The sequence below is a fragment of the Silene latifolia genome, chromosome X (genome assembly GCF_048544455.1).
Source record: "Silene latifolia isolate original U9 population chromosome X, ASM4854445v1, whole genome shotgun sequence".
NCBI classification, from domain to species: domain Eukaryota; kingdom Viridiplantae; phylum Streptophyta; class Magnoliopsida; order Caryophyllales; family Caryophyllaceae; genus Silene; species Silene latifolia.
In genome coordinates, this window is record NC_133537.1 from 2780672 (window position 1) to 2805390 (window position 24719).

General features: G+C 36.0%; 2 protein-coding genes across 2 annotated transcripts; both read left to right on the forward strand.

The window, feature by feature from the left end:
* The first annotated feature begins 4993 nt into the window (after nt 1–4993).
* Nucleotides 4994–6163, forward strand: LOC141622942 (F-box protein CPR1-like). The gene has a single exon (XM_074438972.1). The coding sequence runs from the start codon at nt 4994–4996 to the stop codon at nt 6161–6163; it is 1170 nt and encodes a 389-aa protein (XP_074295073.1).
* Nucleotides 6164–13872: 7709 nt separating this feature from the next.
* Nucleotides 13873–24083, forward strand: LOC141622245 (leucine-rich repeat receptor protein kinase HPCA1-like). Its single transcript, XM_074438292.1, has 19 exons — nt 13873–14056; nt 14725–14845; nt 14926–14997; nt 15203–15277; nt 15374–15445; nt 15566–15727; nt 16037–16111; nt 17090–17161; nt 17241–17312; nt 17492–17560; nt 18381–18455; nt 19333–19404; nt 19496–19630; nt 19935–20413; nt 20934–21074; nt 21153–21289; nt 22068–22287; nt 22884–23119; nt 23462–24083. The coding sequence occupies exons 1-19, from the start codon at nt 13924–13926 to the stop codon at nt 23903–23905; spliced, it is 2862 nt and encodes a 953-aa protein (XP_074294393.1). The 5' UTR covers nt 13873–13923; the 3' UTR covers nt 23906–24083.
* Nucleotides 24084–24719: the final 636 nt, after the last annotated feature.

Genomic DNA, 24719 nt, shown 5'->3' on the forward strand with positions numbered 1-24719 from the left:
AGAACTATAGGATATGAAGGGAATTTGTGTGGTGTTTTTTACAGTTGTGTAGACACCACACAAATTCAACAATCATGTTAATTATGTTGTACTAGAAACATATGAACCATAGATGTCTTTGTACAATTGTACATCAAATGTTAAATACAAACACATGAGTACATGACTACATGAGCAAGTTTAGCACAATAGGGAGCCACATATTGACTAAAAACTTATGTATCTCAAAATAGAGTTGGGCTCTGTTTGGTAAAAATTAACTGAAAAGCTATCTGAAACCTGAAAAGATATTTAAAAACTAAAAAGTTAATTGAAACCTGAAAAGGTAACTGATAAGATAGCTGAAAATTAGTAACTGATAAGGTATCTGATTATATAAAAAAAAATGTTTGGCAAATAAACTGAAAAGATAACTGATCTTGATGAAATGATCTAAAACGATATGATAATTATTTAATAGTATAGATTTAAAGGGTAAAAACGGAAAATCAAACCAAATCAGGTACCTGAAATCTCAAATGCTACTCTAGCTAGCATTTCATTTCAGGTAGCTTATTTGGACAAATAAGCTACCTGTCAAACGCTTACAAAAAAAATAAGGTACCTGAAATTTTGGTCAAATAAGCTACTTTGACCAAATCAGATACCTAAAATGCCTTGTTAAACGGAGCCGTAGCATAAATAATGTAGTCATTGCAGTCCATTTGTTTATTTGGATTCATTGGTTTTTTATTCCAGGTCGTTCGAACCAATTTACTACTCCATTTTTGGTGTATATAAAAATTAAAATATACCATAAAATTTATGAAATGTTTTATATTTGTATGACATGCAAGATTTCCAAGAAATGTACAATTATATGTTAGATTTATGCCTCGAATTTATTTGTCGTCACTTTGAACGACTAGTCTGATCGATTAGGGGTTTCTTAATTTCTAACTGGGCTAGGGTTTCTGTTTGGCCTATCTAAGTGTTCTGTATTGGTCTTAGAAGATATTATATAAATTTCTAAAACGTACTATATCAGTTATGTAGACGTAGCTATCACATTGTTAATAAACCATGTAAATTGTGCGTTGTTTTCTCTCCGTTTTTTTATCTTTCTTGCTTATGTTTTGACAATCGCGTTTATATAAAAGGGACACTCATTTATTGCTATTGATACATTAGTGTTTTTCTTTATACCAACGGGACATCTCACAACATGAGATCGTAATAATTCTATAATTTATTTTAACAAAAACCATTGTAAGGTAGGTAGTAAAATGTACTTTTCTTCTCCATTATTTCTCAACGGTCTATATATTACCCTGAAATGATCTAATGGTCACAACATTAAGTAATGTTTGGTGATATATAGAAGAAATAACATATTAAAATGAACCTATTAAAGATAACACAAAATCTCATTGAAGACGGCACGTATCCGTCACTTTGACCCAAATAGAGGAGAGAGGGAAGCACATGGGGGGTACCTCCACCTTGTCCTCCCTATCCGTTTTGTGAGTGGCATAACCCGTCACTTGTTCCGACCCGTCTTCAGCAAGACTAACTGTAAAGATAATAGACCATTCATTAGTTTTGAGATAATAAAGAAGATCCTAAGTCCTAACTCGAAGTATATGCAAGAAAACATCATGGTCACAAGAAAGTGATACTATAGACTATAGGGGAATTTGTGTGGTGTATAGTCTATTACTTTAGGTATCAGGAAATAAAGTTTTGGTTTCGTGTTAATTAATACAAGAGTGACATATTTTTTTTTTTTGAAAAGACAAGAGTGACATATTATGCATAATACAAAAAGAATAATTGCTATAAGACTGAGGATATTAACACCGTACTTGACTACTTGCTACGGCATATGAGTAGTGAGTCGGTGTGGACTTAGAACCAAAATTTTGGAGTAGCGAATTTTGCTCATGCTGTTTTATACTTATGTTAAGGTTTTATGTTTAAGACTTTTTAGGTAGCAAAAATCGATAATTTTAAATATTTTTTGAAAGTTTGAGGGCAGCGAGTGTTATCCCTAGTTTGGTTCCCCGGCACATATATATTTTCTTTTTGTGATATTCTATGGTGTATCCTCAAGTTTTTCGGTTTTCTATGGTCCCCTATATTTTTGAAATTTTGTGGTGTAACTCTGAACTTTATACATTAATCTATACAATAACCTTTATGATCTATTAAATCATTTATTCAACATTCCAATTACTCGATAGCCTACTCATTTTCTTATTAATTCGCCGAATTACCTATTAACCCACCAAATAGTATACGAATTTAACTAAAAATTAATCAAATCTCCATTATTATTTCCTGAATCATAACTGAGGTTTTTAATAGTAACTTGTGCTTATTAAAAGTGATTCCTAATGTTTTTCACATAGAATGGTGATACGACATTAATGAGTCAAAATAAATGTCAAAATACGAATTATTGATAGTGATAAAGTTAACGGAGATCATGATAGAGAAATAAGTAAGAAATTTAGGGGTATAATGTAGAATATAAAAAATGTAAGGGTATAACATAAAAAACCGAAAAACGTAAGGATACACGGTAGAATATCCCTTCTCTTTTTTTTTTTTTTTTTTGAAAGAAAGCGAAAAATCCCTTAAATTATCAACCACATAAGTGAAATAAGAGGATAATGGGGTCATTATATTAGAAGTGATATTCGAGGGACGACCACAAGTAAATGGGTATCTTGTACGTGAGCTTCACAATTCCACGTTTAGCTGTATATTACCGTAAGCAAATGGGTCAGTTGTAATTGCAAGCGTTAGACAAGCTTCTAATTAATAATTGGATTGCAATTGCTATTTAAGTAATGAAATTTATTCTTTTATGGGATGTAGACTTTCAACTTTTTCATTTTCATGATATCTTTCTTTAAAAAAAAAAACTTTGATCAATAATAAGCTCTTTTCTGTTTTAAGAATACGATAAACTTTTTTTCCAAATTGACCGTTTTTAAGAGGTGTTCTGTTTGAAAAAAAATTCACCGACGTCTCAACTTGTAGACGGGAATTATGGTCGGTCAAAGTTTATTCGTTAAAAAATGTTTGACCAACCATAACTACCGGGTAAGAGTTCAAAAAGCGGTGATTTTTTTTTTTCAAATTGAAGGCCTTGACGAGATAATTGGTTTGAAAAAAAAAATAACCGTTTTCTGAACTCATAACAGAGAATTATTGTCGGTCAAAGTTTTTTTGCGAAAAACGAGGGGTACACCATAGAAAACGAAAAAGTTCAGGGGTACACGGGAGAATATCCCTTCTTTTATTAAAAGGGTGAAAAATGATCGAGTGAGAGTTGAGTTGAATCGAATAGAGCTGAACTGAAATGGAGTAAGCTGAAAATAAACAGCGGCAAAACATGGCCTAAGTTGTTTAACTGTTTAAGTTAGAGGTAAAAGTCGGATTATCTTTCTTAAGTCAGGGGTAATAAAGTCGGACTATCGACGGTCTGTAACAGCTCCCTAATTGGATAAAGTACGAAGTAACAAGGCCCAAGTTCTGTTCAATAACCAAGAAGCCTCAACGTTGTGGGCTTTGATTTGCTTTTGTATCCCCCGCAAGCGTCAAATGACTTTCTTTGTCCGGCCATTGAAATCGGTATCTTTTCGGCCCAACCGCTATTTTCAGCTTAAAAGTTACTCCCTTCGTCTCGGTCAATAGTTATCTATTTCTATTTTGGGGTATATCATTGAATAGTTATCTATTTCCATTTTTGGTAACCTTTTGTAGACTATTTTCCACGTGCACGTGGAGTTAAGTGATTTGTGTGATCCAAATTCATCCATAGTTGTTTTCTTAATTTTTGTGTCAAAAACAATAGATAACTATTGATTGAGACGGAGTACTTTCCTCCAAATAATTTTATATAGAATCGTTGTAAATTGCAAAGAAAAGAAATACAATACCATTCATGTTAAATGCGCCGATAACCTAAGTATATTACGGGGATTAACTATATATAATATGGGCCAATAAATTAGCTTAATGAAGACAACTAGAGATGTCGGACATCTTTGGAAATTTTGAACAAGAGCTTCAGAGTATCGATTATTGAAAGTCACTCGAACTTATTAGTTTGGTGTTAGATTTTTGTTACAACATGTAACTAATTAAATTATGCAGATGTTAATTAGCATAGTTGGTTAAATTATAAGATGTCGTGTTCATGATCTAGTTTCAAATCTCGTCAGCATTACTAAGTTCAAGCTTTACGCATTGCTTTGCATGGAAGAATTACATACTCCCTCCTATTCATTATATTCTTCCCCTTTTTTTTTTGCACAAGAAATAAGAAAGTGAATTTGGACCACACAAAACACACTACCCCACATGCAATTTAATTTGGACCATACAAATCAACCCAAAAAAGGAAATAGGAAAGAAAACCCGAATAATCCGAATAAGGAAATAGGGAAGAAAACCCGAATAATCCGAATAAGGAAATAGGGAAGAATATAGTGAATAGGAGGGAGTACTTATTACATTAGTTCATGGTAGAGTTGTCCATCAGCACGGCCCAACCCGCCTTGTCCCATTATTTTATGCAACTTGGCCCGCGGCTCTGGTCTGGCCCGAATCCTAAAATTTCAGCCCGGGCCGCCCTTGCCCCCCTAAGGCCCTGGCCCGGGTCAAGCATATCCCACTTCGGCCCGACCAAGCTCGCCCCCCTGTCTCGACCTGAGAGAGCGGCCTAGCCCTAGCCCGGCCCGAGTACAGGTCTAGTTCATGGTATCAACCGAGGATTTTCTCATGTGATCATATTGGGGTTTAATAAAGGCAAGTTTCCTAATCTATGACAAATTCTAGCTGATGTTGTATACTTTTTTTCATAATTAATTAACTTAGAAATTAATTTTAATTTCCAAATCTCTGATGGCAGGATGATGATATATAACTCTCCCTAACAATGTATATATATATAACTCTAGAAAATCCGCGATAAAAGCCAAGGAAAAATAGAGATATGATCATGGAGAATAATGAGCAGAACTTGAAAACCCTTCCATTGGAACTGCAATTCGATATACTATCAAGGTTACCGCTTAAACAACTGCTTCGTCTCAAGTGCCTATCAAGGTGGTGGAATGTTGAAATCAGTAGCTCGCGTTTCAGCAAACTCTACCAACAACATCGTAAATGTCTTGATGGTGGCTGCATTATACTGGTGAACCACGCGGTGGCCTTTTGTTTCGACTTTCATTCAAAGATCCTTACAGAGCTGCCTCCTCCTCCTAACATTGATTCAGCCTACATCTTTGGCTCTTCCAATGGTTTGTTATTGTTTGTTGAACCAGACGTTGAAACCCCGGTCTGTGTCCTTTATAACCCGGTGACAGGTGCTTCTGCCCTCTTACCTCCCTTAGTTATTAATCTACCTGATCATCTTGGTCCCAACGTCGCTGTAAGTTATGGGCTACATGTGGGATTTGGTTATGATTCTCAGAGTACGGAAGGTGAAGATTACAAAATACTGAGGTTAATTTCTTATCGTAAACAAGATGAACATCATGTGGTAGCTTACCTTTACAGCACGAAGATGAATTCGTGGAAAAAAATAAAACCAGACGTTCCTAATCAACGTCTGTTTGGCAGTTCTCCGTCAAATGGTTTGGTATATTGTAATAATGCATTTCATTGGATTTCGAAGAACCTCACAGACAGGGTTGGTGAAATAATTATATCAGCATTAAATGTTAGTAGTAGTAGCGGAAGGTATTACGTGTTGCCTGAACCTGATAATGAGGGAGTTTGTTTTGGGAGCCTGGTTGTTTTGAAAGAGCGTTTGCATCTCGTCAATGAAAAATCATTCCATAACTATGATATATGGATAATGAAAGAGTATGGGGTTCAGAATTCTTGGACAAAGTTACTGCATTACACAGAGGATGAACTTCAACAAATTTGTTGTAAGAGTGTCGTCAGTGGATACATAAGGCCGTGGCCATATGCGTATTCAGCTGATGAACAGGAATTACTGGTGGGAATAGAGATATATCATATGATCTTTGTCTGCTATAATTTACAGACTCGAGTAATGCGAAAGGTTCAAGTCACTAATCCCCGGCTTCAAACCTATCTCAACACTATTTCATCTTCAGTGATACCTTGGATGCCTTCACTTGCTTACCCTTATAGCTAATTATATTAGGACAGTAGTATCACGAAATACTAATAAAAGGGTACGGAATGAAGGCTCAATAACTTATTGAAAGACCGTCTCTCCCAAGTTTTTGCGCACTATGAATATGCGTCTCTTGTATTCTAACTGTTCTTGAGGTCTAATGTTATATTATATCTAATAGATATACTGGAATCAGCTATGAAAACTCTTTTATATACTGGAATCATTGTTCAACCGTTTGATTTGACAATAGACAGTAAAGGTAATACTACTAATTACAAGACAAAATTAAGCGATTACGAACAACATTAAGCCAGACAGGCAGACATAGCACTTGGTTTCAACACAAAATATAGACATATCATGTACCATACAGAGTACTTTGCTTCAGCAGAATAGAATCTAGCATTCTGATATCAGTACCAGTTATCACCTCAGCATCTCGCTCCATGTTTGAATCGAGTATTCCCTCGTAAAGCCTTAAGAGTTCCTACTGTTTTGACATAGACAGTAAAGGTAATACTAATTACAAGACAAAATTAAGCCATCACAAGACAACAGTAAGTCAGACAGGCAGAGACCCGACTTAAGAGTACTTTGCTTCAGCAGGATAGAATCTAGCAGCCTGATTTCAGAATGGATAACTTTGCTCCAGGTTTGAATCAAGTATACCCTGACAAAGACTTAAGAGTGCCTGAAGTTCAGTATCAAAGCGTGGGAAATTGTTACTCCTGAGAGATTTTTGTATTACCCTGTAACCAAGATAAGGAAGTGGATAAAAATCAAAGTTCAAGAACTTCTCTAGGCACTGTCCTGCCAGTAATTGCACCTCTCGGGTCCGATAAGACGTGAATATGTTGATCAACTCATCCAACAACTCTTCTAAGGGCTTAATGTGCAATGGATTTTCTGCCTTAGACAAATGAATTAAGCATTGTAGTATGGCAAGCACATAGGGGTCCTTGTCCTTGTCCTTGGACTGTTTGAGAAGTAGGAGCAATCTATCCACCAAAGGAGCCCCCGCCACCCAAATGTTCTCCCCGGGATATAATTTTTCAATAGATGCAATTAGAAAGATTGCTTTGTCTCGGCATTCCACCTTTTCCAGAAGCCTTATTAAGAGAGCACAAAACACATCCTTCACAAGTGGATTGAGTTTCATAAACAATGAATCAATCATTTCTTCTACACCTATGTCTTCACCCGGCTTTGATTTGTGGTTTAGTAGGTCGGCGTATACCGATTGAAACAACAGATTGTACTCCTTGTCACTGCCATATGCATCTACTATTCCTCCTCCTTCTAAGACTTGTGCAAGAATGCCATTGAGTAGTGGCATATGTGAGCTTTGAATATACATCACCAAACAAGCCAAAACTTTCCAAGCCTCGTTGCTCATGCGCTCATCCTCTCCTTTGATGAATGAGACAACTAAATTGCCCCCATTGACCATTCCTTCCCAGCCAACCGCTCCTACGACAACAACTTCTTGCCAATTTTCTATGATGGCTCGAAACTCATTTTGGGCTTTGTCCATCTGTTTTATAAACTCTAAAGTTGGCACCGAGTAGAATGGTTTAGACCCATGAGAGTGTGCGCAGGTCATGTCTTCAGTCATTAACTCCCTCAGTACACTCAAGCTTGTATCCTTCATCAGCTCACAACTACTCTGTGATAATAGAAACAGGCCATACAGTAGACCGATTTGTCTGTCTTCATCAATTCTATGCCAAAAGCTTGTAATGTTTCTCTTTTTGAATGTGAGCAGAAGATAACTAGCAGATTTCTCATTAAACTGCTTGTTATTGAAATCTGATGAGATGAGACACGCGACAATGCTAAGGACACACGTATTTGTGAAGCTTAGCCTTTGCTGGACACGGTTAGGCAAATGGTGAGGGTCATCTGAGAATTGTAACTCATCCCAAATCTGTTCCACTGCATAAACAAATTCATCCCTTAATTGAAACAAACTTTGCAATAAATAAACTACTACGGAGAAATTAAGAAAGGCCGAATGATTATATACAATAATTGTATCGCTTTGTGATTGTCTAATACACAAAAATCAATCGGTCACGAAACAATTCACTTTGAACATGTTAACCACAGCAAGTTCAATTAACCACACAAGCAGATTATTCACTCAAAAAACAACACATGTGTATAATTTTACAGCAGAAGCAAATTATGATACAATTAATTGTAATCAAATGGAAACTAAGAAATACAAGCCGTCTTTAATTGTACGAAAGCAAAATCGAGCCCAGTTTTCATCATCCAATCAAAATATTACTTTCTCAATTACTTCTACCCATTCTAAAATTATCATAAGACCTCTTTACCCCCAAAATATTTAATGCGAATGCGAGTTTTGTATCGTAATAGATCAAACAAACTGAATCTCTATACGATCTTTATACAATTTTGTTATATTATGAATAAACTCGTAATACATACATACGTACAAATCTTTATACAGCAAGCAAGATATTTTGATGTATGAAACAAACAAATACACATATACATAGAGTCATAGATTTTTATACGTTCTACTTTTGTAATACTCTATACTTTTCTACAATATCTTAATCACATTTCTCTCACACATTTAGTAATGAACCGAATTGAAATTTAATTGTCCGTTCGCCAAATTATGTTTTATGAACAAAATTTTACAAAATCTTGAAGAGAAAAACACAAGCATCGTCATAATAATAACATGAGCAAATATCGCGGAAAATCGATCACAATACAAATTGCCGAAAACGAACACACTATCATACTATATCAAAAGAAACACACATTTCAACTTCTTTTCGTCGTCGGAGATCAAATTCTCCTCATCGTTGTTATCTTTAATTGTCCGTTCGCCAAATTATGTTTTATGAACAAAATTTTACAAAATCTTGAAGAGAAAAACACAAGAATCGTCATAATAATAACATGAGCAAATATCGCGGAAAATCGATCACAATACAAATTGCCGAAAACGAACACACTATCATACTATATCAAAAGAAACACACATTTCAACTTCTTTTCGTCGTCGGAGATCAAATTCTCCTCATCGTTGTTATCTTTAATTGTCCGTTCGCCAAATTATGTTTTATGAACAAAATTTTACAAAATCTTGAAGAGAAAAACACAAGAATCGTCATAATAATAACATGAGCAAATATCGCGGAAAATCGATCACAATACAAATTGCCGAAAACGAACACACACAAAAGTATCATACTATATAAAAAGAAACACACATTTCAATTTCTTTTCGTCGTTGGAGATCAAATTCGGAGGTGCCTCATCGTTGTTATCTCTCTCCTCCATTGTTGCTGCTTGCTTGCTCTCTCTGTGTTCTCTTTCTTTTTTTTCTTTTTTTTGAATTGTGGAGGGAAAAAACAACTGGTGAAGGGTGGACTTGTTGAGGTTTGTTACGAACTTAAAACGACGAAACTGCCCCTGGAATCCTTAGACTACTTGAAACGCATTTTTTTATTGAGAGCGGGATAAATTATTATTATTATTATTATTATTATTATTATTTTTTTTTTTTTTTTTTTTTTTATTATTATTATTATTTTTTTTTTTTTATTATAAAATGCGCGCAGCTTTCATTATAATAAAAATAAAAGGTTTACATGAAATTGGTGGGGAGCCGAGAGACAATCTGGGCTCCCACCAAAAGTTTACAGGAAATTGGTGGGTACAAGAGATACAATCTGCGCGCCCACTCCTTTAGTAATAGCAAAGGTAAGTCTAGTGAAAAATTAATTGAGGTCGGCTCGGTTCATATCAGTTCAATTGAGGTTTATTCATTTTAGTTCAGTTAAAATCTATTTAATTTAGTTTAAATAATATCAGTTTAAAAGAATATGACCTAACTGGATATTTTTCGGTAGTTTATGTGACGGTATAAATAGTGTTTGTTGTAAACAACCTCCAATAGTTGTTAAAATTATTGCTTTCCAAAAATAACCAAGTCTTATACTCCTTTCATTTTTTATTGATGTTCTCACTTGTTAAATATATGTGAGGAGTATTAGGCAATTACATAAATAGAATAAGATGAAAATCTTATTAAAAAAAGTTAATTGACGTGTCAATAAGATGTTAAGTATTTAAGTATTATTGAAAAAAGTTTATCAACTTTTTCCATCTTAATAGATTCTTTGCACTTTTGTGATTCATTTGTTAGGAGTAATTTAATAAAATGTATAGAATATGTGGAGACGAAGATAGTATAATGTTAAGTTTTCAAATTGCTTTACATTTAGCTTACAAAATTTCTAAAATGTAATTCATAAACTTAAAAAAACTTATAAAACAATTCATAAATACTCAGTTAGTTAAACTGAAGTCGATTGTCAAGTTACCTTTTTTTTTTTTAATCATTTGCTTGAAAATAAGTTATTACTAACTCTTCTTATTAGGTTGATAATTTAGTTATAAAATACTCCGTGTTATTTAAAACTCCATCATACGAAACATGGTTATGCCACTGGACATGAGGCTAAAGTTTTTTATTAGATTGTTTTTTTTTTTTCGTAAATTAAATTTAAAGTAAACTTATTTTTCTTTAAAATAGTAAACAAACAAATTATATTATCGACACTTCAAGAATATTGAGTTGTTCTTATGTTTTTCAAACCGATTATGGCCTCTCTCGACTTGATTCGTAAAGGAGTCAAACTGAGCTTGACTTGAGCTCAAGTCGCTTACAGAAGTAGTTTTGACCGAGTCAATCTACTCGCCAAATAGAGTTTTTAAAGTGTGTAGATTTAGAGCTTTCGTTCACCCAATATTAGTAGATTTAAAGTGTTTAGATTTAGAGTTTCCGTTCACCCAAGCAGCCTAATCTGATTAACGCGACTCGAAAAGGTTGACCCGAGATCCGAAATTGACACGAACTACATCATCAGAATGTGACCTGAAATCTAAATTGACCTGATCTGAAAATAACTCGATTCGAAACTGACCCGACAAAACATAACTCTAATTGGACTGAAAAGATTTGAAACAACTTTTTCTCTTTTATTCATTGTCCCAAATATGACCCGCTCTTTTATTCATTGTCCCAAATATGACCCGACTCGAAATAACCTGCCCCGCTTGACCCGGCCAACATATCGAATTATATTCTGACCCGCCCCGAACCGAATTAACTCGAAAACAATGAGCGGCCTGAACTAACTTGACTCAACTGATTCAACTCGAACCTGACCCGATTGACTCATTTACTATATCTAGTTAGACGTGTCATTAGTGCGTGAATCAACTCTTACATCCATACAATGACACAAATATCAATGTTTGGATTACGAAAAACATAAATAATTAAATACTCCCTCCTATTCACTCATTTCCTTCCTCATTTCTTTTTGGGTAAGTCGGGTTTTCTTTCCTCTTTCCTTTTTAGGTAACTTTTGTGTGATCCAACTTTAATTATATATGGGGCAGAGTGGAATAGAGTGTTTTGTGTGGTTCAAAATCATTTTCTTAATTCTTGCGCAAAATAAAAGGGGAAGAAATGAGTGAATAAGAGGGAAACTAATACAACACAAATTATCTGGGTAATGTTTAGGTCTGTTTTACACCTTAATTCAATTTTTCATATTTATGGGAGGTAATTGGGTTTGGGTTAGGTGAAGTCGAGTTGGGTCATATTGAGTCAGCTTATTATTTTGGGTCGAGTCTGATTTCAGTCGGGACGAATAATTTCGGCTCAAATGATGTATAAGGTGGGGTTGGGGTAGGGGTTGGGTGAGGTCATTATCAAGTCCGTTACTTTATCACATTAATTCAATTTTTTACCATTAAATTTAGATTATTAACCATTATTTGGTTTAATTAGTTAATTATTAGGTAAATGCATTAATTGAAACACTAAGGCCCTGTTTGGTAAACAGCGGATTAATTTCAGCATAAGCAGATTGCAAAAGCAGATTATAAATGGCAGATTTTATCAGAAGGTTTGACTAGCATATTATAATTAGCAGAATTAATTTGAGTGTTTGGTAATTGGTAGATTACGATTAGTAGATTGTTACTTTTCTTTGTAAAATGGAGAAAAATTTCCTATTTTACAATATGCTAACCAATATCTTTGGGGTAAAGATATTGTAAAAACAAAGATATTGACCCCAAATATCTTTGTTTCAATATCTTGTTCTATAAACACTAAAATTAGCATATTGATTGGTCAAACATGCTAAAACCCTTGAATATGCTAAAAATTGGCCAATATGCTGTTTACCAAACAGCGTCTAAATCAGTTTCATTTTGATAAATCTTAAGCTTAATAATTGTCGGGTCATCAATTTAATCGGGTAAATCCCGGATCCGACAGGGTTCGGGTCACTGATCATTTGGCCTTGTCGGGTTACAGGTCATCATCGAGTCAAGTCAAGACGGTTCCAGTGTGCAAAATTCTCGGGTTCCAGTGGATCGGGTTTGCTCGAGTTCGGATGGGGTCACTCAGGGTCGCGCTATTGAATAAGATAATGGCGATTGGCGATCGACTTCTACACATAGTGGATAAATCAAGCATAAGATAATGGCGATTGGCGATCTTGGTGACGGTAAACACATCCAGAATTCATGTTTCGCCATGGCAAGTGTTCATGCAATTACGATATTGAAACGAGAACTTAAATTGGTATATTTCCAATCCCATTGCTCTATTCTATTACTCCCTGTCTCAGTGAATAATTTACTTTAATTCGTATCGTACAAATTCTATGGTAAGACCGTCTTTTGTATGAGACTACAAGATTACTTTTCAGGCATAACACGGTTATTTTAAATGGTCTCGTACAAAAAGACGGTCTTACCGTAGATTCGCTTCGTCTATTAGGTTTTATTTTTATCTTTTCATCAGTCAAATTCCATTTTTAATTCCTATTTATATTATTTTTAATTCCTAATGTATCAATTTTCACATTGACTGATTCATATCATATGGGCGATGGAAGATTATTTACTGGGTCCGTTATACTGTACAAATTATGCAGTTAGTAAAAGATTAGATTTACATATACTCTCTCCGTAGTCCGTTTTCGTCATTTATTTACCTTTGATTAAAATGTGTCCTGATTGGGGCACATGGAGTATTTGACAATGTTATTTAATGTTGCGAACTTTGATCTTAGAAGATAATGGTGTGTTTAATGATTTAATCCTATATGATATGATTGACCTTGGCTTATGAATGACAGAAATTTGATGCATTTTTTACCCAAGAAAAGGTCAATACTTTGTTAAATAGTGATGGAGGATTATTTGTATACTCCCCTCCGTCCCAATTATTTGGTTACGTTTGATTTAAATGTTCCTATAAAGAAAAAAAATGTAAACAAATGATCGGGACAAAGAAAGTATTTAACCGTGTTAGATAATGGTGTGTTTATCATCCATGATTGACCTTGGCTACTGAATGACAGAAATTTGATGCATTTGTTTTATACCCACTTGGGATTGAGGAAGACTGTTATGTTGGAATTAATAGCATTAGTTCATTGCACATAATCTTGTATTAATGTGAAATAATTTTTTAATAATTATATTTAGGAAGGAAGTAGTCAATGGAAGTGTTGGTGAGCAGCAATCTCCTTTTGGACTCGGTCTGCATTGCTTATTTTAGACTAAATCCATGGAGGTAGGTTTGTTTTGGTAGGCTTTTACTATATACTGCTGTCAACCTGTTCCTGGGGAAAAAAAACTACGTATTTTTGGGGAGTCGAAGCTGTTCATGGGAAGTAAATCTAGTTAAATTAAATATGAGAGTTTTTGTAAGCGTGATGAGATTGAGAGTTTTTGGTAGTCGAATATGGTGTCTGAGATTTGTGCTATTTCTTGCATTCGTTTGTAGCGAAGTTGGGTATGGTGCAGCACAGACAGATAGTCAAGATTGTAAGTCAGGGTGTCTGTGTCCGCCCCTATGAATTAGCAGTCATTGTCTTATGTATTATGCTAGTTTACTGGAGCCTTGAATCTTCTTAACTTGCTGCTGCGTATATATGTTTCTGTAATCTATTTTCATAAGTTCTATAGCTAACCCGATCAGTTTGTTTGATTTATTGTCATTTCATATATGAAAATCATTCTATTAATTGCGTATGTTGCATTTCTCTGCGTTTTGCATCAGTAATTACTTAAGAAAGTGAAGGTGGTTGCTTATAAGAGTGCTGCTCATTCATCATTCGATTGCTCATGAGTCATGCCGACTAGTTCTCAGTGATCAATTTAATGTTGGTAAATAGATACTTTCCGGAAAATGTATTGATGGAGTCAAACTTTGACATATCATCAGATAGTTTAATAGCTTTATGGGTTGATATGATGTTAAATAGATCTCAAGGCTACAAGGATATAGAGCCACGATCTTATAGAGGAGATCTTGTTCAAGTAAGGTCGTCTGTAGTTCCTCATATAAGACTGTACATACGTAGTTTCTGCATGTGGGAATGTAGACCATTACTTGTTTTCGACGATTATGTGCTATTGGATTCTTAAATTAGATTGGTTAATATGTGGATGACTTGGTGTTTGATAACTGTATGCACAAAATGTTGGAGCAGATGCCGCTCTATCAGCCCTCACCAAAGACTGGGGAAATTTGCCCTCGAGCTGGACTGGTGGAGACCCTTGTGGAAGCAAATGGGAAGGAATCACCTGCATCAATTCTCATATCAGTTCAATGTAAGTTCTGTTCTTCTGAAACATAGTTTGAGCGCAGCTTTTTTCAAATATGGAGTATAATTCAATCAATCGTGTTTCAGAACATTATCAAGTGTAGGTGTAACGGGTAAGCTGTCCGGAGACCTTGCATCTTTATCTGATTTGGAGACCCTGTAAGTTTTCGCATCCCAATTAGCTTCAATATTACCTGTAATACTTCCGAAACTGTCTAGATCCTCTAGAGCTGATAACGAACTCTACATTTACCCCTTTTTTTTGGTGTGTGTTTATAATTGCACCTGTAGTTAGCTGACAATCTAGATAGCACTTAAGTTTTTTACTGGTTGTTATCTAATCTCCTGTGATGAATTTATGCAGGGATCTATCATACAATAAAGAACTTACAGGTTCCCTTCCTTCAACTATTGGGAAACTGTCGAAGCTTACAAACTTGTACGAAATTTGATTAATTAGAACTTCGACATTCACAACTTTCATTCTGTTCTGTTCTAAGAAATAATATGTGCTTCTGTATTTTGCATTTTCAAGGATCCTCCTTGGTTGCGGTTTCTCCGGGCCAATTCCAGATTCAATTGGATCACTGTCACAGCTCGTATACTTGTAAGATCTTGCCTATAGCTCTGGTTCTTTCAATGTCATTGCATCATTGCAATATCGGACTTCTTCAGTATTGCCTCTTTATCTTCTAATATTCAAAAACTATGCTTGAGTACCCTGCAGATCTCTGAACTCGAACAAGTTCACTGGAAGTGTGCCTGCTTCTATTGGTAACTTGAAAAAGCTTTATTGGTTGGATTTGTCCGATAATCAGTTAAGTGGAAGCATTCCTGTGTCTGATGGAACCACACCTGGGCTTGATTTGCTACTTGACACAAAACACTTGTATGTAATTCTTTCCTTGTATTAAGGCATTGAGTACTTCCTTTTACCATTGTTTGGATGGAATGATTCGGAGTCAAAGGGAGGGATACAATTTTCCTTTCTTTAATAGGAAGTATGGTTGGAAGGAAAATGTTTCCATTTTTCCCTACTACAAGCCAAATTAAAAGCCTTCCAACATAGGGAATATTCAGAAGGAAAATAGCATTGCTCACGTCCCTCATTTTTTCTGTATCCAAAGTCCAAACAAAGGGTTAGTCTTCACTTTTCTTTTGAAGTTGATCAATTTCTGACTCCTATTAACAATTTCAGTCACTTCGGAATGAATCGTCTCTCGGGGTCAATCCCATCTAGCCTGTTTAGCGCAGACATGACTATGATACATGCGTAAGTTTTGTCTTTAGTACGTTAAGTTTATCGCTTCTTATAAAATCATTTCTGTATCTGAAAATTGTTGTCTTAAAAACATTATGTACTGAAAGTCTTCACTGAGACTTAACCAATAAAGCAGTGTGATTTCTAGTTTGGTTAAGTCAGCATGGTAAATTTGACATGTGAGAATTGAGATTCAAAATTCAGAAACAGTAGTTTAATGGAGTTTGGAAGTCTGCATATTTAATGTGGTCTGAGTAATACTATGTGTTACGAATGAGGCAAAAAATGACTTTAAGAATGTTCAAACCTTTGGGTAACCGCTAGGCTACCTCACCTAAATTTAACATTTGATTTCTAGCCGACAATAGCAATATTATCCTAGTGTCTCAAAGGCTCCTGCACGTGGTGGGAGTAAGGAGGAATCTGATGTACAGAGCATTACCTCTTTGAAAACAACAAGAGAGGTGGTTTCTGGATGACCCATAATGAAATTTGCATGAGAATCACTCTGAATGACAGTGATAATGGTTAATAAAGAATTATATTCCTTAATTTCCATCCCTATAATTCTGCACTTATGCTTACTCTCTTGCAAAGGCATGATGGTAAGAAGCATTCTTTTGTTCAACTGTACTGATATGCAAGCATGTGGAGCCCTCGATTAGTTGTTTCGTTCAAAATGCATTATTTCTCTTAGAATCAAGTTACCAATAAAACCATGATTGATCTATGATTCCTAGATATTAGATATTTGATTCTACCAAAATAAATCTTACGTTTATGTTGTTTTTCACAATTCCTTTGTAATGTTCTCTATATTTATGTTGTTTTTCTATTTTTTTTATTATTTTGCTCTCGTGTATTTTTACTGGCATTAAACAGAATTCGAACGTCAGTATACATGTTCTGTCTGTTTCACCAAGACTCAGTTTCTTATATCTTATCCTTAAGTGAGATTTTACATTGCTGACAGATACTTGACCTTTTCAGGCTTTTCGATAATAATAATCTCACTGGGAGCATTCCATCGACAATAGCTCTTGTCCAGACACTGGAGGCAATGTGAGTTTCACTTCAGACAGTTTTGTTTCAGTTATTAAGGTTCATGTTGGTAATTACTATATATCTTTTTCTGTACCAGTCGTTTTGACAGGAACTCATTAAACGGTACTCTTCCGTCCAACCTCAATGAGCTTACACATGTCAACGAACTGTAAGCAAACTATTATTGACTGCTTTAACTTTAGTAACCTCTAATTGAGTATTGAGTATACAAGTACACATATATTCCATTAATATCTTCTATGTCCTCTGTTGAAAAAAAAATCGCAATCTTTATAGTTTTGATTTGTTTAATCGTTATCCTCTAAACGTTGTTGTCTTATATTTCAGGGTGTTGTCAAATAATGCATTTACTGGTCCTGTGCCTAATCTTACAGACATGAGTAACCTTAACTATCTGTAAGTGTAAATCCAGTGACTCGTTGATACTTTTTCACTTCATGCCACATTTAGTAGCTGTATGTATATGCAATTGGTTTTTCTTCTTGTTATATATCTTTCTTAGAGAACTACTTATCATTGTGCCCGTATCTTTCCTACTCTCGTACTATTGGACTGTACTAGATCACTAGTCTAGCCAGTTTCATGAACGGTCTCAGGGAACATAACTTTCCCTAATCTTCATACTTGAGTCAGATCCTTTGTGTTCGCTCTTAAATTTGCCCATATCAGTCGCAATTTGAGAGTACCAATAATTCTGTTTTTTTTTTTTTTTTTTTTTTTGAAGGCGAGGGTATCAATAATTCCAGTGTGGTGAGTATATAATATGATACTCGTAGTAGTCTTTGGCATTTTAATTAATTTCCATCTTTATGCATAGCTCTGTGCTTCCTCTAGCGGTCTCCAATTTGCTTATGATGATTTTGCATTTCTATATAACTTGATTGTTCCCGCTCCACCCCCACCCACCCCCTCCTATACGACTAAGCACAGTGGGAAGGCTAATATTCCCTCTTTGATGGGTAAACTTCATAGTTTCCTCTCAAGGTGTCTATGATTCCATGAATAAGCTTCTGCATGAAATCTTTGTGTTTTAGTTTGGTCATTTTGGTTTGTGACCCCATATCGTCAACTTTCCTCTTCATCCACATGTTAGTGAGCTTGTGGAAAGAAATTTGAAAGTTTATTCATGAATAGAGGAAGTAACGTTTGCATTTTTTCCCATTGCAAAATGGCTTTAGTTCTACAATTGGTGCACTAATTTAATCTTGATTTGCAGGGACATGAGCAACAATAGTTTTGAAGCCACCAATGTTTCGCAATGGCTTACAACTTTACAGTCCCTAACAACTGTGTATGCCCCTTTTCTCAACCTCTTTGCCATTTATCTACTCTGGCACAGTGGCACCTCTCCATGCCGTTCGTTTCTCCCCCACTTCTATTCCAATAAATCTCCTCACAACTTTTAGAAATTAAAATTTTTTTAGAGAATTGATGCCATCATTTGAGTTTGAAAAAAAAAAAACGTAAAATTGTTTCTGTAACATCCACCAGAAGATTCATACTGCACGTAGCTTTCGACTATGACATGGCTTTAAACTGTGATAATGTGTTATGCTTTCTAGATGATTTGCATTTGTTTTCTCAACTACACTTTTATAGTGGAAATTCGTATGGATTTAAACTGTGTCAAGGAGTCCTACTCTGCAAGTATGGGTTTATAAGGAGGTGGAACAAAAAATGAGCTATTTGTAGGTAGTCTTATTCAGAACAGCTGTTAGATCATGCCAATATTTGGGTAAAGATATCATTCTTACTTGTGTCATAGTGTCGTTCAAAAAGCAAGGATGGGAGGAGGGTCGCCCGTATAGGTTGGTCAGTGTGCCACTCTTATTGTATTGGGCAGTACCATCTGCTTGTAATGTGCTGTTATGTACTTGATTCAAGACACCATAATTTTTCATCAGGTGCAGCTAACTGGTTCACAAATGAACATTATATTTCGATGCCAAATGCTAACGGTCTAATGAAGCACAGTATAGGGCATCATCTAATTATAACTTGTTTAATTTCTGCTTGCCATCTTGAGAGCAACTATTACAATAACAACACCTACTCCACTGCCTTAGGGTCCCCAAAAATGGTGAAGTAAAGGAGTGGGAGGGATGCACTCTCTCCGGTTGTGTGCATGTTTTTTTATAAAGGCTCTCTACTTGTCTCTTTTTTCGCAGAATGATGGAAAGGACCGGACTTGAAGGACAGCTTCCTGTGGAATTCTTCAGCATCCCTCAATTACAAACTGTGTATGTCTCCATTGAGATTTGAAGAGTTAATTTTTATTAAGAAGTAGTAACATATAAAGCCCTTTCTGACACTACTTTTAAAAAAAAAAAGTGTAATGAAGGGCAACCAGCTTAGTGGCGAATTAGACATTGGCAGCACCTACAGCCGTCAACTGGAGCTCATTGATTTACAAAGCAATTCCATTGATGCAGTTACGGTGCCACCTGGATACAACTTCACACTGGTGTAAGCTTCCTGATCTACTCTTGTTCTTCTTGTGGCTGACAATATGTTGCATGGTTCGGTGTTCGATTGGGTTCAGGGAACAGCCCAATGTTCATCAAAATGCTTTTGGGGTCAAACAAAAAGCACTCTGTTGACCTGGCTTGCTAACGAACCCCATTTCTGTATGGACAATTTAGTTGGCTGACCGAACCCCAAACCATGCAATCGTATGGCTGACGTTGGCATTCGAATCTCAGACTTTGGACTGTATAATTCTGTGTTTCTCACTTCTCTTAGGGCTAAACTTTAACTTCACTTCATGTAGGCTAGCTGACAACCCATTATGTGGTGGGGCTACGTTTCCTTACTGCAACAACCAACAGGATCTTGGTTCTCCATATACAACGCCAGTATTTTGTGTTCCTCCTAAGTGTTCCTCTGGCCAAACATCAAGCCCTACTTGTAAATGTGCACATCCTTATACTGGAACTTTGATCTTCCGAGCTCCTTCCTTCTCAGCCTCTGGGAACCCAAAATATTTCACAGACCTCCAACAGTCTCTCTTGAGTAGTTTTGCCAGTCTAAAGCTTCCTGTGGATTCCGTCTCTCTGAGTGATGTAGCTACGGATGCATTTGGTTACCTTAATATGCATTTGGCTATCTTTCCAGCTGGACCAGCATCGTTTAACAAAACAGGAGTTCTATCGCTTGGATTTGTGCTAAGCAACCAGACATACAAGCCCTCCAAAGAATACGGTCCCTATGTATTCATTGCTGATATCTACACAAATGGTGCAAGTCCAAGTGAGTTTTATATGCAACTTCAATGTCATTTTCGATATTTTTTTTCAGTGTCATAGTGTGATTTTCTTTTAGAAATGCATATTCCCACTGTGGAATCATACTCTTCTACGGGATATTTTCACATATTTTGAAGATATGGAATTTTATTTTTTTTCTTGAAACCCTCCTATGTCCTAATTGCTAATAAATCCAGCGTATTCCTCCTTGGCGTACGACTTTCCCCTCTTTTTCCATTTCCAATGAGCCAAATACTTGGTATTCTTTGGTTCTTGATGATGATCGATTGAAGGAAATAGCTCACTAATTTGATTGTATATTTTTATTGTGAAGTTGTTGTCGGTCAATGCAATTATCGATGCATTTTCGTTATGGGTCATCTGGAACACTGGGTAAAGCAGTGTACATCCCAACCCTTTTATCTTGCCATTTGCAGGAACCCGAAAGGCACTGGGATAATAATGTTGTTGTATCTATAGATTTTCCTATATTATATGTCTCATTCTGTTCTCTCAATCCTTAGGAAGTAAGAGTTCATCCGGTGTCATTATTGGTGCGGCTGTAGGAGGTTCTGTTCTAGTGTTATTGTTAATTTGTGCTGGAGGCTATGCATGTTATCAGAAGAGGAGAGCAGAAAAGGCCAAGCAGCAGACTAATTCTTTTGGTAATTACTGAAATTCTAGTTATGATTATCAATTCGGATTCTATAACAGCTGCTCTCATCATTTGTTGTGAAATGCAGTATCTTGGGAGAAACAGCAAACTGATCTAGGTCTTCCTCATATGAAAGGAGCCAGATATTTCTCATTTAAAGAGCTGCAGAAATGTACCAACAATTTCTCAGAAGACAACAACATTGGTGCCGGAGGTTATGGGAAGGTTGAAATTGCTCTCTCCCCCTCACGAATATAGCATACCATTATTATTCCGTTAGCCCTCTCTTCTTTCCAAATGTAAATCGGTTACCATTTTCTGTGAAAAGGGCTCAAGTGAAAATATAGCAGAGACAGTGAGGGGTGACTGTGTGACACCCATTTACGAGTACTAATGAAGGGCAGAGACCCAGAGTCCCATTTACAAAATAAGGGCAGAAAAAAAAAAGGGCAGCCCGGTGCACGATGGCGGCCCCGCTAGGCGAGGGTCCAGGGAAGGGTCCCACCACAAGGGTGTAATATTACATTGGTTAACTGCATTATTTTACAAAATAAGGGCAGAAAGTTAAAAAAAAAAACTAGCTGCATGCACTTACCCGGCCCCATCATGCATTATTTAATCACATTGGTTAAACTTTCGTGTACTTTGCTTTCGTCTTTGGCTCTTTGCTATCTGTTCGTTAGCCTTCTTGCAATGCCATTAATTAGTAGTCTTCACTGTTCTTTAACCTTGTCATAGTCAGCCTAGTTGAGTGGATTCCAGGGAAAGGAGTCTTATATTTTGAAGGTAAACTGGAAGCTTAGGGGTACAAACTGAACTTAGAGTTTCTATTTTGAATCGTCATCTGTCAACATTATAGAATGTCGGGACAGTGAATTTGCTTAAACCCCAAGTAGTTTGCTGTTTGCATCACGAGTATCAATTTATTTTTTTTGCATGAAATATTTAGAATATGGGTATCTACTTTTTTCTCAGGCTTAATTTGAAGAGTACTGTCCTGCAGGTTTACAAAGGTACTCTCGAAGACAATCAGATTGTTGCTATTAAAAGGTCACAGGAAGGATCTATGCAGGGTACTAAAGAGTTTAAAAATGAGATAGAACTTCTATCAAGAGTTCATCATAAGAATCTCGTCAAACTCGTTGGATTTTGCTGCGAACAAGGGGAACAGATGCTTGTTTATGAATTTGTTTCAAAGGGCACTCTGACTGAGAGTCTTTCCGGTAAGTCCTTTAGATGGACGGAAGGTTTCGGTACTGTAATTTCAATGCTTTTACTTTCAGCTTGGCGAAAGGGTATTCACGGATAGAAGGGAAAACTAAGCAGGCCCTGGAGTTGACCCAACCCAAAACTGGCCAGAAAAGAATAATGTAAAGTAGATTGGTATCCGAACTGACCTGCATGAAAAGTTACTCAACCCTGCGCCAAATTCCAGAAAATTGCTATCGTTAAACCATAAGACCCGAAAATGACCTGAACCTGTCACGACTCGCCCAAGTCTATGATCATAGATGCAACAACAACAACAACAACAACAACAACAACATCAGAGCCTTAATCCCAAAATGATTTGGGGTCGGCTGACATGAATCATCCTTTAGAACCGTCCATGGGTGAACGCACACCTCAAAATGCAAAAAAAATAGAAAAGGGAAAAATGAAACTATCCATGAGTGTGCATCTCTTATATTGTCAAGCCAGCGATCTGCATCATAAATAGCATAGTAAAACACTCCGATCAAATGGTTTATCACTGTTCTGTTGATTGATTTATCGGTCATCTTGTTTATGTTGTTTCAATAATGTATGAATGGTGCAGGAAAGAATGGGATTCAACTAGACTGGATAAGAAGACTGATGATAACCCTTGGAGCAGCTAGGGGCTTACACTATTTGCACGAGCTTGCGGATCCACCGATTATACACAGGGATATCAAGTCCACAAACATTCTTCTTGACGAACGTTTGAATGCTAAGGTTGCTGACTTTGGTCTCTCCAAGCTTTTCGGTGACACTGAGAAGGGCCATATGACTACCCAAGTCAAAGGAACAATGGTGAGCTTAGAATTTTCTTAAATGCAGGAAACGTCGTTTGGTCGTGAACACTTTCTGACACAAAGTGCGATCATAGGAACCTTCAAAACATTTAAACTCGTTTGTGATTCAGTGTCGTGGCCCTAATTTAATACCATGACAAAATGCGATCACAAAAACCCATTTTCATCTAATCCCAACTCAGGCCTTGTCTTTACCCATGAAGTTACACGAACTCGTTCAAATTGTTGAAAAAATTGCCTGAATTGATTCTGACTGAACTTTAAAATCTGAATTAAACAAACTTGTTCAAGTCGTCTATTTTGAACTTTGAACAATATATATGTCCACGTCTTGCTGCAGGGATACCTGGACCCGGAGTATTTCATGACAAACCAAGTGACGGAGAAAAGTGACGTTTTCAGCTTTGGAGTAGTCATGATGGAAATGGTAACAGCAAGAATGCCAATACACAAAGGAAAATACGTCGTAAAGGAGATCAAAACAACAATTGACAGGACAAAAGACTTGTACAACCTTGAAGTGCTAATGGACCCTGTGCTCCTTACAACCACAACTCTGCTGGTCGGTCTTGAAAAGTTCGTGGATTTGGCACTAAAGTGCGTGGAAGAAGCTGGAGTCGATAGGCCTACAATGGGCGAGTTGGTTAAAGAAATCGAGAACATTGTGAAACTTGCTGGTTTGAATCCGAATCTTGAATCGGCATCAGTAGCATACTCTGGGTATGAAGGTGTAAGTGGTGAAGATGTCCATATTCCCTACACAAATGATTATATTTTACGATAAACAACCGAAAAACTTGTGTTGGGTAAGGCTGAAAATGGAAGTTGTACACAATGTAAAAAATTTCTCCATTTTTTGTAATGCTCAATTGGTTGCGCGAGCTACTGGTTTTTTGCCCTGAGCAATGAAATATTGTGAGATGTGTAATGAATTTTCTTTTAGTAGGAAATCAATTTTTTTTCGGAATTACTTTTTACTTTTTTCACATACATTTTTTCATTAAATTTCCATCTATTACCCTTCTAACCTAAAATCTAAGAAAAAAGTTTGGGACATCACTCAATTAATCAATAAATCAATCAACAAATCGAACAGATCAATCGGTGATGCAATTACTTGAACCAATATGGACTGAAATTTGCAATCTCGCTTTTGAATGCACTCTCTTCTCAACCTATTCGTTAAAAACCTTACTGGTGATGCTATGTTATCTGGCTATCTAGTGGAATGCGAAGCGGGAGTGTTTGGTTCGAATTGCTGGTGTAAATGCGTTTAAAAGCATCTTGCTTATTGAAAAAGTAAAATCGGTATGTGAAAAAGCACAACCTTTTTTTTTAACCTCTGAGATGTGTAGTAATAAAAATTATCATAATATACATCGTAATTTATTTTCGCAGTACAGATTCTACTATAGTACATTTTCCACCACACTTTCCATTTACTTACTCTTCACTAAAAAAACATCAACTTCATTTTTCTCTTTATTGTCAACACTAACTCTTATCAAAATAACAAATTTCTTCAATTATATATGAAAATTTGGGTGTTGAATGAATATTTAATTTGCTAATACAGTATAATTAATTAAATTAAAGGT